The sequence below is a fragment of the Molossus molossus genome, unplaced genomic scaffold, assembly GCF_014108415.1.
Source record: "Molossus molossus isolate mMolMol1 unplaced genomic scaffold, mMolMol1.p scaffold_m16_p_5, whole genome shotgun sequence".
NCBI lineage: Eukaryota > Metazoa > Chordata > Mammalia > Chiroptera > Molossidae > Molossus > Molossus molossus.
Window position 1 is genome coordinate 30,322,660 of NW_023425388.1, and position 18,907 is coordinate 30,341,566.

General features: G+C 40.5%; 1 protein-coding gene across 1 annotated transcript; it reads right to left on the reverse strand.

Moving 5' to 3' along the window:
- Nucleotides 1-1,443: 1,443 nt before the first annotated feature.
- Nucleotides 1,444-18,609, reverse strand: SPTSSB (serine palmitoyltransferase small subunit B). The gene is made up of 2 exons (XM_036243853.1): nt 18,579-18,609; nt 1,444-1,708 (listed from the first exon to the last, which is right to left on the reverse strand). Exon 2 carries the CDS (start codon nt 1,674-1,676, stop codon nt 1,446-1,448), a length of 231 nt encoding a protein of 76 aa, XP_036099746.1. The 5' UTR covers nt 1,677-1,708; nt 18,579-18,609; the 3' UTR covers nt 1,444-1,445.
- Between the last annotated feature and the right edge of the window lie 298 nt (nt 18,610-18,907).

Here is an 18,907-nt window from a genome sequence, read left to right on the forward strand (position 1 = left end):
TGACACCTGCTGCAACATGTAAAAGGTGTCCGGCACAGAGAGGCCCTTGGTAAGTGTTCGTTTGACCCTACTATTTTGGATTAGTAAGAAATGATAATTGGGGAGCAATACGAAGGTAAGCACATAGATAGTGCAATATGAGGAAAAAGCAAATCTGGGAGTGGATATTTTATTTATAAAATGAAACCTAATTTTATTTTGCCAGAATCAACAAATACATGTTCAAATCTGGTTTATCTTCAAATCACGTGTTTGTCTTTGTTTTAAACAAACATGCAAGTTAATTTGGCATGCCAAACATCTTTCTCTCTAGCTCTTTTTGGAAAAATAATTGTTTTTCATAACACAAACGAGGGTGCAAATATTGTCCAAAAACGATTTTTTTTTTTACCCTCCAGTATCACTAACATTACTATTTATTGAGAGGAAAGAAAAATTGCAATGCTTGATCTTTGGCATTCACATTAGATTAAAAACCTATAATCATTTTTAAAATAAACACTTCGAAGGAAATTTAATAAATCTTGCTTTTGCTCTGCAAAGGAAGCTTTAACTGGAGCTGTCGAGTTCCTGCTGGTGGAATATTACTTCCAGCCTATTTATTAGCTTTTCTTCCTGTAGCCCAACCCATGCTTCCCCCTCCACTGAGTAAAAGCACAGAAAAAAGCAATTTCTTTTCTCTCCACATTCCCCCCTCCCCCAGCCTCATGCAAGGTAAGATATCACAAGTCACAACATCTGAATTTACTTTGATTCTATTTTGTTTCTTATACTTAAAATTATTTTTTATTATAATACTTCCTGGGTTATCTAAAATCAACATTGTTGACTGTAAATTGTTATAAAGCCAGACTTTCAGAGGCATTTGGAACAATTCATGAACCATGTCTGAAGGGAGATGGTCGCCTCCAGCCTGTTCTTTTGCACTTGAAGTAAAATAATTGTAGGTATCAGTAGTTTAGTAAAAAACAATACTTTAGGGGGCCCATTGAATTTATTCACACCTTTATGTTGTAAACAAGGATATGATACTTTTGACAGTAGCCTACGAACAAATTTTAAAAAATATATCCTTTAGTATAGAATAGGTATCAAGGGAGCATTTTAAACATGATTCTGGTAGGTCTCTTATGAGCCTACTTTCCAGAAAAATTATTTATGAAATTTACGGATTAAAAACAAAGTCTAAAATCATAGATTTTTAGTTGAGAAAATATGGTATGTGAGGTCAGGTCACTGTATTGTCTGTGATCTTGTGTACAATGTAGCATATACAAAAGAACCTAGAGAGACATGTATCTCAAAGTCCAGGCAGGATGTAAGAGTACATAAAGAAACAAGAGCTTTTTAGGTCAGAGGTGAAAGAAGACACAGTATTCACCTAAAACAGTAAGTTGTAAGCAACATATACATATTCAATGCCAATTCACAGAATGCAAACAAGGTCAATTAGACAGTGTACTGTGATAGCCACACATTTTGGAAAAAAATTCCCAAGCCAGGCGGATGTGGATTGGAATAAAAACATAGGCAGTGTACACCACCATAGCGAAAATGGTTAGTAAGATGGTGTTGAACATGGATTGCTCCCAGGGCTCCAAGACAGCACAGCAGCTGATGATTTGGTATTGATAGTAGAGCCAGGAGAAATAGTCTTTCACACGCCTGAAATCCATGGTTGGCTCCTCCAAGCTGCAGACAGCCCGTCCTGTTAAAGAAGGCAACAGATTAGAAGAAAACTAAAATAAGAAACCAAACACAGACTCTCCTGAGATTTTCATGAGTTTAGCATGTTAAAACCTTTCAAAGAATGTTAACAATCATTAAACAGGCTAATATGAATATTATATTGAAATATGATACCCAATGTACCATAGGCATTAATATCGCCACTAATAAGAAGTAATACTAGACAGCAACAATATTACTAATACTAACATTCATCTAAAAATGATAATTCTTAGTAATAACTCATAATAATATCTAAAAATTGAGGCTACTCATATTTTCTTTAGCCACGTGTGCAGAGAGAGAGAAACAGGAGTTTTCTGTTTCCTACAACATGTTCTCTGAAAGAGATGTGAAGAGTTGTGTGCAGAAGAGTTAATGTAGGAAGTCTGAGGCTGCTATCTTTAGAAGGCCTGCTTGCAAATTTGGCCTTTGGCTGGCACCTGGGACCTTGGGTTTTGGAATGTTCTCTCCATGCTGTCATGAATAAAGATGATTCACTATGCCTAGATCGTGCAAACACTATAATTAATGGTGAACGCCTGTTTTATTCTGGGAGTCTGGAATGTTGCTAACTGCTGGGCAGAGGGTAGCCACAGAACCAGTCCCAATAAAAACCTTGGTGTGAAGTCTCTAAGGGCTGCCCTGGACAGAAACATTGCACATGTATCACTTTTTGCCAGTAGAGAAAGGAGCATGCTCGGTGTGCCACTCACGGGAGGGAGAGAGCACAGGAAGCCTGCAAATGGACTTCTTCAGACTTCACCGGTGTCTCTCTTCCTTGCTGATCCTGTTGGATCTCCGTTCACTGTGATCAGCATAGCAGTGAGCAAAATATATGTTGAGTCCCGTGAGTCTTTCTAGTGAGTCACTGAACATGTGTGTGGTCTTGGGGACCTCTGAAACAAATGGGAAGCACTAAGTGTACCTTTGGTAGTCTTTTTTTTTTTTTTTTTTGGATAAAGAATGTATGAAAGTCATATAACATTTTTTTCTTTGTTTGTTTTTGTGGTTTTTTCCCCCCCCTTAGATATGACTTTTATAATCACATGTAAATCTTCCCAGAAAAAAGAGCATCTATCATTTCTTAAAATGATCCTTGGGAAGATTTTGCAGACTTCCATAGACATTATCGGTGTCTATGGGCATACAAGCTGACCTTTGTGCCTGTTTTGCTTACTCCTAAGAATAATGGTGCCACGTCATCTAAGTCCATTTTGATAACTTTTACTATTCAAATCAGTTACATTGTTTTGAAGGTCATGTCTATGTTCTGACCTGAAACACTCTGTTTTTTCTTTGATTCTCCTTTGAGTAAAGCAAGATATTTTTGCTCCATAAGACTGTGGACTTCTTAGACTTTTGGGAGACCTCATGATCCTAATGTCTGGCACAGAGATGGTAATCAGTAAATACTAGCTGACTGAATGAGTAAAAGAATGAGTGTCAAGTCACCAAGTTAAAAAAATAACTGTGGATCACTCAGAACCCCAGCTTAAATATGATATGGTTTGCTATTGTTTACTTTCAATAGCGTGGCTTTGAGAAATAACACTTTCTGATAAGGATAATTTCCACAAAAACTTAAAATGGGAAGTCTTTGTATTACCAGGTTGTAATTCTCTGTCATGATGGCCAAGATCATTCAAATACGCAGATGAAACAATTGAAGTTGTTTTGCTTTCCTATGAAAAGTCCGACTCCCATCTTTCCTCAAAGCTAGAGTGGGAACTAAGTAATTGGATATAAATACCTTGTAGGTGGACCTTGGTGAGAACTTACTTCCATTTTAATTTTTTTATTTCTTAAAGCTATCCCCAGCTCTGGTTACAGAGAAAGAGCACCCACCAGCACTGCCCAGCCTTGAAGGAAGTGAGCGACAGAGGAGTGATCATTTCACTGAGCAAAAGTATACAAGCAACTGAGTTTTTCCACAGAAAATTAGAAGTTATCCCTGTTTGAGCTTGTAGGCCGTCTCCCTAGATGACTGTATATTTCAAACAAAACTTAATTTTTAAAAATCTCATTCGTGGCTACCCATACGTGCTTCCTCTTCATTATTAGATGGCATGTGGGGCGGCGCCAGGTAACTGATCAGGAGCGTGAATACATTCACCAGGTGTCTGGTTCCAGGCCGGGCTGGTGAAGGAGGGGCAATGAGGACTCACACAGCCAGAGACCCCCGCTCAGGAAACTTGGTCCGGTGGGGGAGACAGGTAGCAGTTAAATAATGTATGCAAATATATAATTATCACCTACATTATGCCCTAAAAGAAAAAAGCAGTGCATAGAGTCTGTGGGTAACCTGATGCAGGGTGAGCATATCTCTGAGGAAGAGATATTTCAGATAAGATCCAAGAGATGCTTGTGAGTCGATGAATGGGCAGTCGGGTGGGGAGAATGGCCAAGGCAGAGGGACGGACTTGTGCTGATGCAAAGGGGAGAGGGGGGAAGGAGTCTGATAGGTGGTCCAGGGGATGCCGGCAATGGAGCTTAGAGGTCTATTGGGAAGGTGGGCGTATGAGAAAATGGAAGAGGAGGGAATGTCAAACACTGTAGGGCCCAGTGGACAGGCTGAGTACTTGGTTTTTATCCTCCTGAGTGGCACTCCAGCGGATTTGAACGGGAATGCCAACTGGATGAGGCTATAACCTCCTACAGACGTGCTGTCGTCCCTGCTCTCTAAAGCCAAGCTGAAATGACTTTGAATAACAATCATCTCAGAAAAATCTATGCCTCTGCTCTCTTATGGGTGTGACAGAATCAACCATGTCCTGGAAATGTGTTCAAACAGTCTTTAATACTCTTTTCAATGTCATAAATGCGAGAAATTACTCATTTACAAATATTATTGACTTTTCCTCTATACATTTTAGCTTTTAAAAATGCATGAATTAATTGCCTGGCTACTGTTTTCTCTTCCAACATTAAATTTCGTGCTTGACTATCCCTGATGGAAACCTTGGCTGCAGCCCTGTGAGAGATCCCGAGACAGAGGCACCCAGCTAAGCTGTGCCCAGCGCCTGAGCCATAGAATCATTCACTGCACCAAAGGCAGATGCCTCCTAAGACCTTGGCCACAAACTGCTAGCGATGGAAAGAACTGAGATTAAAAATAAATTTTTTTTTTCTTGCCAGTTTCTACAATCCCCTGTATCATTTTCCAGCGGTCTCAGTAGCTAGCTCTGACATGTCAAAGTGCTACATATTGTCACATCTCAGTTTAGTCTCACAACACCTAAGAGTTAGCCCGTAAAAAGCATTGGTTTCCCCTCTTTTTGATTCTTTTCCCCCTTATTAAGTAATTTTAAAGTTTGTTTATTCAGTTTTCTTATTATGAAAAGGTGAGAAGAGAGAGAGCGTTGGTTATTATTGGAAAACCATCTGCTACAACCTATTGTTAGAATATGCACTATATTTAGGTTCTACATTTGCTCAAGTCAGTGATTTTCAGCCTTTTTCATCTCATGGTACACATAAGCTAATTACTAAAATTCTGTGGTACATCAAAAAAATTTTTGTGCCCATCTGACCAAAAAAAGGTATAATTTTGATTCGTTCACACTGGACAGCTATTGTTGTGTTGGTTGTTGTCTTTTCTTTTTTATTTGACAATCAGGGAAAAATAGGTCAGTGCCCCTAATTAAATAATCAGGTATTTCACACAGGTTGAAATTAAGTAGTATATTTCCACTGCTTTAAAAAAAATTTTTTTCTTTTATTGATTTTAGAGAAAGAGGAAGGGAGAGGGAGAGAGATAGAAACATCGATGAACGAGAACATCAGTTGGCTGTCTCCTGCATGCCCCCTACTGGGGACCAGGCCCACAACCTGGGCATGTGCCCTGACCGGGAATCAAACTGGGACCTCTCTGTCCAGAGGACGACGCTCAACCTCTGAGCCACACTGGCCGGGCTCTACTGGTTTTTGAGTCCATTTTAGTTCCTTTGAGACTACATAAAAGATTAAAAAAAAGTTTTAGACTATGAGTAATGTGGGTAGGAGAATTTACTAATTCATTAAACAAATACATTCTGAGAACGGCTGGCTTCTTCCGAGTCGTAATGGCCTTGGGAGGAATCTGTCCCACTGTGGACGGAGATGCTCTGCCAGGCAGCAGCACACTGGACCAGGAAAATACAGGGAGGGAAAATAATTTTCTTTTTACCCCCCTAAACTTTTCTGGCTGGTCTGATAATTAAATTGATATGAGACAGACTAACAGGATAAAATAATAAAATTTATTGCGTATGTACATACGGCGGTTCCACAAGAGCGTGGGACCTGAGGCCGAATCAGGCCGTGGCGTTTTCCATGCCATTCTGGACTAAGGAGAAGGGGGTAGGGGTCTGGGACTTCAAAGGGAAAAGTAGGCAACTCACAAGCAGGTGAGAAAGAGCAAACATTTGGTAAATGAATTATTGCAGGGCCACCAGAAACACTGGGACAGGAAGGGAGTCTGCCAAACAACCTTGCCAGTTCCCTATCTGCCACACTTAATTTATATTATGCCAAGGTGCCAGCTCCCTCCCTTTAAGATTTTTCTACCCCAGTTCCTTTAAGCAGGTAAGGGGGAGGGTCAAAGTCCTTTCTGAGTCCTTTGTTTCTTAAAAAATAACTACCTTAAAATAATCAAATGGCATATTTTGGGGTAGGAAACTCTGCTTGGCCTCACAACCAGCTGGAAGAAAGAAGTAGAAACCCCAGCAGAGGGTTCCATGGCCTTCAAAGCCTCGAAGTTGAGTGAGGACAATGGCCGGGTATGTGGGATGTCGGGAAGACCTCAGTGCCACCCTTTCAGTCTCCCCACGCTCCACTCTTCCCTTACTCAAGATGCGTTCCTGAAATCCCACAGTTCAGATTCCCCTGTAGCTGAAGGAAGGTCTGAGGGCTTATTTATTGCAAATGTTCCTGGGAACCAGCAAAGCTGAGGTTCTTGTCAGTAATGTTCATCTTAGCACGGATAAAAGACCCAAACAGAGTTCTGCCAGACTGAGCAGAAGAAGAGGGAGAAGAATTATGAATCTGGGGAGCCAGAGGGAGAGACTGAATCTTGTAGGGAACCCTGTGACTGGATTGGGACACAGGGACAGTGAACAATAGGACAAAGCAAGGACACCAGGACTTGAAAGTCCACTAAAAAGTTAGCTCATAATTGATTGGAGAGTAAGAGTCTCTTTTTTAAATCTTTGATTGTCACTGTTCTTTTAGTAACAGGCGATGATGACTTTTTTTCCTCCCTAGATGTGTGTTGGTGGGGAAGGAGATAAAATTTCCTCGCCTCTCCCAGAACGAGAGGGAGAAGACCTGGGACATATGAGCCACATTACTTAGTGGGGAGGACTTTGTTGTGGCCTGAATGGAGAAGGAAGTTAAAATAAGTGGAGCAGTAAAAAAACCATGTGTTCATATGAACCCATATGTGAGTTACGAATGAGAGGAACATGCAGGGTAGTAAGAAAAGTAGAGTCTGGGTTTGCTCAGGAAGTTCTCTGTGGTTGATTTCTGTCTAAGAGAACAGGAGTGGTAGAAAATTAGGCAACTGCAATGCCAGATGAGTAGCAGGTGTTTCGGTAGGGTAGAATTTTACCTGGAGAATATTTAACAAGAATTATTCCCACAGCCCTCCTCCACCTAAAAAAAAAAAAAAATACTCCAGATGATTGGATTTTCTCAGTAAGGGATTTCCCTTTCTAAATACTAGCTTGAAAAGAATCTAAAGACAAAAACAAAAAACCCTAGCACGTTTTGGTTTACATTGATTTCTAAAATGTCAGAATCGGGGGCTGAAGAGAAAAGTCAGAAAGACCTACAATTAATTTTGGTTTGACTTTGTAACTTATTTGGAATTCTGCATCAATCACTCAGCTTTTTTGTGCTTCATTCTTGGAACCTGAAAATCTGAGAAGTGAAAAAAGTATCCTACTGATGCAGAAAGAGATGCTGTATCTAAAAATGGGCTGTGTACTCAGAAGCAGTCTTCTTTGGAAGGAACTCAATATGACTTACTGAAGTTCAAGTCTTCCTTTAATTAAATTATCTATTTTAAAAAGGAACAGAATAATTTCCTTCCAAAGACTACAGTATGAAAAGGGGGATAAAATAAAGAGTAAATTTACATAGAAAAGACTGATAAGCCAGCTGATCCAGGTCCACATCAACGGTGACAGATCATGTTGACAGTATGTATTCATGGTCTTATGCCATGACAGTGGTACTGTACCTTTGTTGCCTTCCTCCAGTAACCCGCCACCTCAGTCTAATCCTGAGAAAAAACCATCGGGCAAATTCCAATAGAAGAGCATCCGATGAAGGACCTAACCAGAACTTCTTAAAACTCCCAAGGTCATCAGAAACAAGCAAAGTGTGAAAAACTGTCACAGCCCAAAGGAGCCTAAGGAACCATAACCAAATGTAATGTTTTGTCCTGACTGGTATCCTGGAACTGAAAAATGACAGTAGGTAAAAACCAAGGAAATCTGAGTAAAGTATTGGCTTTAGTTAATGATAGTGTATCAAAATTGGTTCATTAATTGTAATACATGTTATATTAATATAAGATGTTACTAGGGAACTGGATGCAGAGTTTATGGGAACCCTCTATACTATTTTCTCAATTTTTTTTCTGTAAGTGTATAAAGCTACTCTTAACAATAAAATCTATTACAATTATTTAAGGCAAAAAAACCAAACAAACAAAAAAAAAACAAACAGGAAAAGTTTGAAAGGTCCAGAGTTATCCCTATTTCAAACTCCAATGAACTTTGCTTATGTTGTTCTGAACTTCAGGAAAACTTTTCCTAAACATTCTTAACAGAGTTAAATAATCCTGTTCCATGAAGGACTGGCTTACTTTCTTTTTATTTTTTATTTATGCTTTATTGATATTTTAGAGAGAGAGGAAGGGAGAGAGAGAGAGAGAGAAAGATCCACGTGAGAGAGAAACATCGATCGGCTGCCTCCTGCACGTCCCCCACTCGGGATCGAATCCGCAACCCGGCATGTGCCCTGACCAGGAATCGAACCAGGACCTCTCAGACCATGGGACAGCGCTCAATCCACTGAGCCGCACTGGACAGGCTGGGGCTGGCTTTCAAACATTGTTTAACACAACAGACAGGAAAAGTGCATTGTACATTGTGATGTAGGGTACATATAACTATATAACTAAAACAGACATCTCAAAATATTACTCTGAGGTGCATGCTCATATTCTGTTTTTCATTCTGTTCTGTTTGTTGGTTGGAGAATTGTCTCATACACCAAAAAGTGGTGGGTTTGATTTCTGATCAGGGCACATACCCAGATTTCAGTTCAATTCCTGGTTTGGTGCATATGAGAGGCAACTGATTGATGTTTCTCTCTCCCATTGATGTCTCTCTCTCTCTCTCTCTCCTCCTCTCCTCCCTCTCCCTCTAAAAGGCAATAAAAGAATAATACCCCAATTGTGAACTATCACATCAATTTCTTTTTTTTTTTTTAATTCTCACCAAAGGATATGTTTTCTTAGACAGAGGAAGTGGGGGGGGGGGAGAGAGAGAGAGAGAGAGAGAGAAGAGAGAAACATTGGTTGGTTGTCTCTCACACGCACCCCTGACCAGGGATCAAACCTGCAAACTTTCGATGTATGGGACTATGCTGGGCCACCCGCCAGGGCCACATCAATTTCTTTATTTACCAATTGCAACCTGTAGTTTGAAAAAACCTTACTCCAAGCCTAACTCAAGTGCCACACTGTACGACGTCTCCGCACAGTGCAGTACGGCACCACCAGTCACAAGTGGCTTATGGCCACCGTATTTGACAGCGTGGATGTAGAGAATTTCCATGGCAGAAAACGTTCCCGGGCAGCGCTGTGCACTCTCTCCGTCTCTTGCTTGGACTAATGAACCAGCCTACCAACCTGTCTCCTTTTCACCTTACAATCGTCCATGCTGCTGCTGGGATTAACTTTCTAAAGTTACACATTCACTTCTCTGTCTGAAACCCAGGCCTCTCCATTTCCTATGGAATAAAACATCCATATAAAACCCTTCACGGTTTGATTTCTCCACCCTTCCAGCATCATTTCTGCACTCTCCTGCTAAACGCCCTTCACTCCTAGGCTCCATTTTTTTTCTCTCTTTCTTTTCTAGAAATGTTATTGTTCCCATTTCTCTTCTAGATAAAAATCCTTAAAATACTTTCGAGACCTAGCTCTTATATTTTCCTGTTTGGAAACATTCTCAGGAGACTACCCTTCCCAAGGAAATTACATTGCTCTCTTTATGTGTTACCACTGTAACAATGTTTCAGAACTTACACTGCATTATAACTGGCCATGTGCAATCTGTTTCTTTCTTTTTTTTTTTTTATCCTCACTCGAGGACATTCTTGCATTTATCTTCAGATAGAGCCGGAAGGAGAGAGGGGGACGAGAGAGAGAGAAACATCGATGTGAGAGAGACACATCGACTGGCTGCCACCCACACCACCCCAACCGGGGCCCGGGACAAACTGCAACTGAGGTATGTGCCCTTAGCGGGAACTGAACCCTGGACTCTCAGGTCCGCAGGCCAATGCTCTAACGGCTGGGCCAAACTGGCCAGGGCTCAATCTGTTTCTCCTCTAAACTCTGAGGTCTTTGAATATTGGAAATATGCCACAGTTGCCTCTTCATCCCTGGTGCCTGGAATGTGCGATACTTATACACTGGCTGGTGAGTGGGCTCTCTGACTGGTGGAATTATAAGGTTGTTGAAGGCAGGGACCATACTTATACTTATTTAATATTTCCATAGTACAATGCGATATTGTACAATCAAAAGGTGCTTACGAATTCTCTTTGTCTGCTTTTAGGCGATTAGTTTCAGATTGTTTTCTGCAAATTGAGGACAATTTGCCTTTTTTTGTAGGATGAAAGGGAATAGGTATTAAATATTTTTTTTTAATATAACAAATGCTTTTTTACCTTCTCACGCTGTTAAAAGTTCATGGACTCTGGGAAATAATAATCAACAACAATTGTAAAGTGATTTTAAATTCCATTAAAATGGCTTTTATAAACGCTTACTCTACACGGGTAATAATTTGATTGGTAGGTAGAAAAATTATAATGGTAAGAAATCCCAGGATGGGACAATCTGGAGACCTAAATTCTATTGCAGCTTTTCCTTTTCCTTTCCTTACTTTTCCCTTTATTCTTTATTTCATTGATTGACTGATTGATTGATTGATTGATTGATTCATTCATGTTACTTTGTCTTTGGGCAAATTCCAAAATCTTTGTGTCGCAGCTTATCTGTGTAAAATGAAGATAGTTGGTAATAGCCTCTAAGTCTGTCTCACTGATGTGGCAGAAAGTGTAGGAAAGGTTTTGCACTCTTTAGAAGTAATAGTAATAGCAGTGTTTATTGTTGTTCCTTGTGGATTAGTACAACTTTAAACTATTTGCAAAACTTTACTAAATTATAAAGTCAAAAAGTCTTTGTGGTATATTCTGTAATGATTACTTCAATAATGTAGTGCTTTGTATCTTTTATAGGAAACAAATTTTCACCCTTATTTATGTTTTCTGGTTGAAGTGCCTAGTATAGTAACAAACAGCAAACAAACAGAGCATTGCATGTATGTAGCCATTCCCACAAAGCACTACTTGAAAGGCACTACAGTCTCTGAACAGATTTTCAGATGTGTCTTGGTCAGGGCCACTAGATAACATGTGTGGGCTGTGTACTGTACAGTCTTGTGTGATGGTTCTTGTCTTAGGGAACAAATCACCAAGCTGATCCTTTTGTGTGAATCCGTTCATATGATTAATAGCAAAACCTCATGTAAGAATCAGGCCCAAAGTTAGTTCATTGGCTTCACAGTTTCCAGATATCTTGCTCTACATTATCTGTGGTTGGCTACAGTATTTTCTGTGCTCCATAGAAAGTTCGATCCTTGCTTAACATTTTCCTGGGAGTTTTCTTTCCATCTTAGAATACTCTTCAGCCAGCCTTTGGTAAGCAATTCCTCTCGCAGACACCAGGGTGAATATTAGAAGTCAGACCAGAAGTGATGGATTCAGAGTCCAAATCTTTAGAGGGAGCTAAGAAAACCAACTTAAAAGTGTGTAATAAAGTAAAGCCAGGGGAGAAAACCAAACAACCACAGGGCAGTTAAGGAACTTGCTTCACACATTCATAAATTATTTGGACAATTCTATAGACTTCTCAAAGAGGAAAAATCAGACAGTTGTCAGTCAAAGCATGTTACTACTTTTAGGCAACTAAGTTACTCTTACATTTTATAATCTTGTACATAGAAGGGAGTTACTGAAATAATGTACTAAAAAGAAAAAGTCTCACCAACAATTTATCCAAGTGGTCGTTGGTACAGTGTCTGTTCTAGTTACACACAAGAGCAGAGTGTTTGTTTCTATCAACCCCTTCCCACCTCTCATTTTTATTAACACTAACAGAAGCGGAACAATAGGAAACGTGTATTTCCAGTCCAACTATCAGCTAGGCCATTGGGCAACACGGCATGTGTTGAGTAACTGTATGGCCAAGGCTGTACTTATGGTTTGGCGTCTTTTGACAGACTCCAGAGGGACTTCTGTAGTCTGGGAAAAGACAATTTTGCATTTGACTGTAATGAAAATTTCATAGTAATTTAAAGACTACTAAATTCAGATTAGATACATCTCAATGTTGCGTGGCTATGAGAAAGGAGATACATATTTTGAAACTGAAAAGAGCAGCAAGTACGTTAATGTGAGTAGATGTTCTGAATAGGAAGAGACATTTGTAATTGGTAGGGGAGGGAAGATACACCTTGTCTTGCTCCTAGTGACCTTTCATTTACTCACACAGAGACAGGGCAGTTACCCCTGCTTATTTCTGCCAATATTGGAGGGCAGAGCAGTGCTTCTGGGCCCAGTGTTTAAACTATAACATCATTTTTTAGAGTGAACCTCTTTATTACTATTTTATTAGAAAAAAAGACAGAAAGAAAAAGAAACCCTGTTATCCAATAAAGAAAGAGGAAAGAGTATAGCTTCTGGGTGGCTTTTTCCTTCTGAAGATATTTTCCCTACAGGCAATCAAGTTGTTTTTAGAAGTAAAATGTAAACACAGCTGCAACACTACCAATGTCCTTAGACATTAAAAATCATTTTTTAACAAGTCATCAAATGTCCATACATGTTAAAGCAGCATTATTCACAGTAGCCACAAAGTGGAAGCATCCCAATGTCCACCAGCAGATGGATGGAAGAGCAAACTGGAGTATATACATACAGTGAAATATTAGTCAGCCTTGAAAAGTGAAATAAGTCAGTCACAAAACAAATGAATGCTGTATGATTTCACTTACGTGAGGCAGCTGGCATAGGCACACTCATGGAGACAGGAAAATGGTGGTTACCAGAGGCTGGAGGGAACAGGCCTGGGACTGCTGGTTAATGGAGTGGAGTTTACCCTGGCCAGTTTGGCTCAGCAGTTGGAGCATTGGCCTGAGGACTAGAGAGTCCTGGGTTCGGTTCCCGCTAAGGGCACATACCTCAGTTGCAGTTTGTCCCTGGCCCTGGTTAGGATAGTGTGGGTGGTGACCACTCTCACATCAATACCCCCCCCCACACACACACACACTCTGTTTAAAGATAAATGCAAAATGTCTTCAGGTGAGAATTTAAAAAAAAAATGGGGTGAAGTTTCAGTTTTAAAGATGAAAACATCATGGTTGCACAACAGTCTGAATATACTTAACACTACTGAACTGTACATTTAAAAATGATTAAGAGATGAGATAAACCAAAGAACTTATATGCATGTATGCATAACCAATGGACATAGACAACAGTGCTTGGTGGGGGGCGGGATAAGGAGGAGGGTGTCTGTGGGGAAAAAGGAGAAACATCTGTAACAAAAATAAATTAATAAAAAAATGGTTAAGAACAATAAAGTGTTATTTTATATGTATTTTACCAGAATTAAAAAAAAAATGTTAATGAATAACTAAAAATTATGAAGGACTGAAATTGAAAAATATATTTAGAAATAGCCTGAATAAAAGTCACTGAGATTCTTAATTTGTAATGGGGCATTACTAGTCTAGCGAAGTTTCATAGATGTACCATCCAAAGCTGAGTGAACAACCCCTAAGATCTCTAAATAATAATCGTGAGTTCCCAATCGGGGTCCCCTGCTTCTTGGGAAAACTGGGAGCTGCCAAACTATAAAAACCCTTCTGAGAGGAGGGTTGACATGTTTGGGTTTACTCTTGGCATCAGTGCAAGTCTAGGAGCCTGACTTCCTACTGAACGTGTGGAAATGATAAAGTCTATGGGATTAGCTGTGTCTGATCAGGATGTGGAATAAGGGGCTCACCAGACCCAGCACCGCTGCCCTTGGAAGACAGTGAGAGTGGGAACAGGGGCTAAGTCATTCGGCCGACACTGCTTTCATGTCATTTCAAACCCCTTTCCTGAAAACTGTGTTCCGTGCCAATCATCACAGCTCTGCCTTTCTCTCTTCACCTCCAGCGCTTGGCCATCAAACCCACAATTTGGTAAGGGAACTGCTTGCTTACCATGTGTTTCTAAGGACTCGGTTTTCTTAGGAGCTAGAAGCCAGACCATGAAAAATTAACCTTTTTATCTATCCTTACCTGGAATGCTGACAACCAGCAGGGAAAATGCCCCTCGTCTTTACATCTGATGAGTCTTCAGAAGCAGAAGACTTTTGTCCAAGGACAAACCGAGGCTGCAGAAGGTGACTCACTGCAGCACCGATGTGCTGAAAGCACACCTGCCCTGGTCCCAGTTCTGTCCAAGGAAGCCTGGTTGTGTGGGCAGCTGGCCAACCAGAACTCTTCCAGGAGTATTTTCTTACACAAATGTTCTGTTTTCTTTGTAATTTCTTTTGATAATATTGAATAAATTTACTCCTAAAGCTTTTGGTCGCTTGTTTGTTTTTCTGTTGTTCATCTTCCTTCTCCTCTGTCTCATTCTTCTGGCGTATTCTTTATTTCTTACTCCACAGTCTAGAAAGCTTCTACTGATGACTGCAGTCATTTTCCCGTTTTGGAAACTAGCAGCACTGAGTTTTCGTAGGGGTGATTTTTGTGACAGCAGCGATGTAGCTGCTGCTCATTCACAGCCCTCCGCCCTGCTCTGTGTCTAGTGCTTTTAAGTAAACAGGTGGAGAGCTGGGCTTACTCTGAGGGTCAGCACTGCGGAAATTGTTCTCTCTGCCACCCCCGGTTGAGGGGCATTTCCCTGCTGGGTGTCAGCATCCAGGCCAGCTAGTTTCTGGAGTGGTGGGGCTGTGGTGGGAGCGGGGGTGAGGAGGAGAGAAGGGAAAAGCAGGAGTTGATAGAGTTATGTCAAAACCTGCTTTTAGGTCATTAAATTACGTACTCTAATTACACTTTTTTTTAATTTGTCACTCGAGGATATTTTTCCATTTATCATGAGATAGAGAGGGAGGAAGGGAGAGTGAGAAAGACAGAAAGAAACATCCATGTGATAGAGCCACATCGACTGGTTGCCTCCCCAGGACCCTGACCAGGGCCTGCGACAAACTGCAATTGAGGTGTGTGCCCTTGACCTTGAGGTGTGTGCCCTTGACGGGAATCAAACCCGAGACTCATTGATCCGTGGGCCGACGCTCTAACAGGCCAGGGCTCTAATTACACATTCTGTAATCTTGTACTTAGACGTGAGTTACTTAAACGATAAACTGTGCTAAGAGAAAACTGTTGACTGACCACTTAGCCAAGTGGCGCTCTCACTCTGGGAAGAGGAGTGTGGGCACACCCCCACTGTCGGCTTCCTTCTCTCCGCCTCTCGCAGGCGCACCCCGTGTGCTCATGGTGAAGAAGGGAGTCAGGCAGGCGCACCCCGTGTGCTCATGGTGAAGGAGGGAGTCGGGGGACTCCACACTCGCTCTTTTACATCGGTAGCAACGGTCAGTTTCCTAAAAACCTTGTTGAGTCTCCAGTAAATGTGGAGAAGGCTCACGACAACTGGGCGTATTAAGAAAAATATTTTCAACCCACAGATTTTGTCCCCAATAGAACCACAGGCCTCAACCGGGTGAGATAAAACATTCTTTTTCCCTCTTTGAATAAATGTGGGCTAGTTTATCAAGAATACCAGAAGGAATATCCAAAGACATAAAACTATTTGGATTAAGACATTATCGTACCTTGAATGGTGGTCCCCCCAAAAGACACGACCACATCCCGGAACCTGTGAATGTGATCTCACTGTATTTGGGAAAAAGGTCTTTGTAGATGTAATTCAGTTACAGATCTCAGCAAGAATCATTGTGGATTACCCAAGTCAGTCCTAAATCCAGTGACAGTTATCCTCAGAAGAGAGGAGGAGAAGGCCGTGCAAAGGCAGAGACAGAGACTGGAGTTCGTAGCCTACGCCAAGGACCACCTGGGGCCACCAGGGGCGGAGACGGGCAAGGGAGAATGTACCCCGAGCCTTCGGAGAGAGTGCAGCCTGCAGACATCTTGGCGTCAGGTTCTAGCCTCCAGAACTACGAGAGAGTTCATGTCTTGTTTTAAGCCACCAAAGTTGTGGTATTTTGTTGCAATAGCCCCAGGAAACAAATTAAGATCTCTTCCTTAAAAACACTAGAATCTTATAATGTAGAACTCTTCAGGGAATAGAAATAGCGTTTATTAAGTGCCACTATGGCAGGCACTGGCTAGATGCTTAAATAATTCCCGTTTTTAAAATTATATTTATTAAGGTAACATTGGCTAATAACATATAAATTTCAGGTATACAACATTATAGTTTGATAGCTATGTACTCTGTGGAGTGCCCACTGGCAAAAGTTTAGTTTCCATCTGTCATCATATATTTGAATATTTTTTTCTTTATTGATTTTAAAGAGAAAGAACTAGAAACATCAGTGAGAGAGAACATCGATTGGCCATCTTCTGCACACCCCGCAATGGGGATGGTGCCCACAACCTGGGCATGTGCCCTGACCGGGAATCGAACTGGCGACCTCCTGGTTCATGGGTCGACACTCACTAAGCCACACCAGCTGGGCATGTCACCATATATTTGAACCCCTTTACTTAATTTGCTCCATGGTGAACACACAGGGAACTGGGTGAGAGTCCTGGAAAGAGGTAGCTTGGAGAGTAGCTAACAAGCTTTGACTTTGGATTCTGTCTGGGTTTGACCCTGGCTAAGTTCCTCAGCTTAGACTTGATTGACTTGATTTCCTCGTCTGGAAAATAGGATTGATAGTATAACTTCATATGATTTCTGGGAAGATTAAAAAATGTAAAGTGTTTTTTGTTTTTAATCCTCATCCAAGGATATTTTTACATTTATCTTCAGACAGAGTGTGGGGGTGGGGGGGAGAGAGAAACATCGATGTTGAGAAAGACACATCAACTGGTTGCCTCCCGCATGGGGACAAACCGCCACCAAGGTACGTGTCCTTGGCTGGAATCAAACCTGGGACTCTGGTCTGCAGGCCAACACTCTAACCGCTGAGCCAAACCGGCCAGGGCTGAAAGTGTAAAGTATTTTGAATGATAGATAGGAAGGACGAAATGAATGTTAACTGTTATGATTACTACACACTATGCCAATGACCTATCGCTAAGGCTATGAATACCAGGCAAAGCATGAAAAAGAACATTTCTAAGGCAGAACATGTGAACTTTATCACTTATTAAATTAGAGTCATTTTTATAGAGATTATTCTTCGAAATGTTTATTCAGTTCTGGTGTGGCTGTGATAAAGGAGATACAAAACATATGACCTCATTTCAGAGCTTAGGAAACTGGGGCTCATTAAGTTTTTGTACCTTACTCATTGTCAAAGCCAAGGAGAGAATAGCGCTCTGATTCAGTCCTGGATTTACTCACATCAATGTCACAATGCTTTCCAAGTGCTAAGTGTCCAACAAGTACTTTTTGAATTAGTAAAATCAAGCCTTGTTATCAATAACTTTAAAGTAATATTGGAGCCGCCCAAACTATTTTGAAATGAAGAAATTGTTGCCAACCATTTCAGAACCATAAATCTCTTATAGCAAAAGGGAAGAATTAATAAACAATCATTCAGAAGATAAATCTATTTCTTTTTGTCCACACTCACTACTCGTTTTTCCATTTGTTATAGATTTAATAAAAGTGGATGGGCAGCTAGGGGTAATCTAGTTTGTTTTTCTTTTCTATTCTATTTCCTTTTCTTTCTTAAACATAAAAGAGACAGAAAGAAAAGAAATTCTTATTATGAACACTGATCATCCTCACTTTTATTGTTAATAGTTTTGAAAGAAAACTGTTTTTATTTTATTATATTTCTCTCTTCATTTGTCCCATCTGGTTAACTAACAACATATTAAAACATTACTCCTCTCTACCATCAAAGGTCTTCCAGAATAAAATGCTGCTCCATTTAAATAAAAGATGAAGGATGCCGAAACAGAAGAGCCTTGAACCGACAGACCATAAATAAGACAGTAGCTGGTGCTATGCAATCCTGACACTGGGACTTGAACTGGAATTGGCCAGAGGTTCTTAATCTGGAGGCCAAAATGGGGGGGGGGGGCATCTATGTACTCCTTGGAATGTTTGCAAATTTTGCTTGAACAGTTTTCTGCAAAGGAGACTGCATAATGTTTGTAAGATAAGAACCAGTATTACAAGGCCTTGTTACTAAAGCTAGTTGCCACATTTTACTCCTTTGTGTCATCTTAAATGCCATTGCAATATCAAGTATATAATATATGTTTGTTAGTTACTTAAGTGAGAACCAGAAGTTACTTCTTGTTAAAGATGTGATCAAAGGGGTCAGGTCTCTAAAAGCTGAACTCCATGGTATCAGCAGAAGAATTTACCTGCCTAGGAGGGTCCAGGTTTGGATTCTTGTTCTTGCTCCTCCACGAAATGATTCTGAATTACTCCTCCTCTCTGAGTTGCTGTTTCGTCATCTGTAAAATAAACATTTGAATAAATCCAAAGATGTCTTCAAATTTTAAAACATTTCTGTTCCTTGTAAAAGATTACTAAACCTTTAAGATGGGGATAGTCCTGCAAAATGTTAGATTGTATTATAAAAACAAGGCATGACAACGTAGTCTTATTTTTAAAAATTATTTTTAGAAAAGGTTACATTTTGAGGACATGCCATTGGCTAGTGACTTCCCAGTGCACTCTAGGACTATAA

Excerpts from the sequence above, each read along its gene's own strand:
- SPTSSB (XM_036243853.1), bottom strand. The coding sequence starts at position 1,676 with ATGGATTTCAGGCGTGTGAAAGACTATTTCTCCTGGCTCTACTATCAA.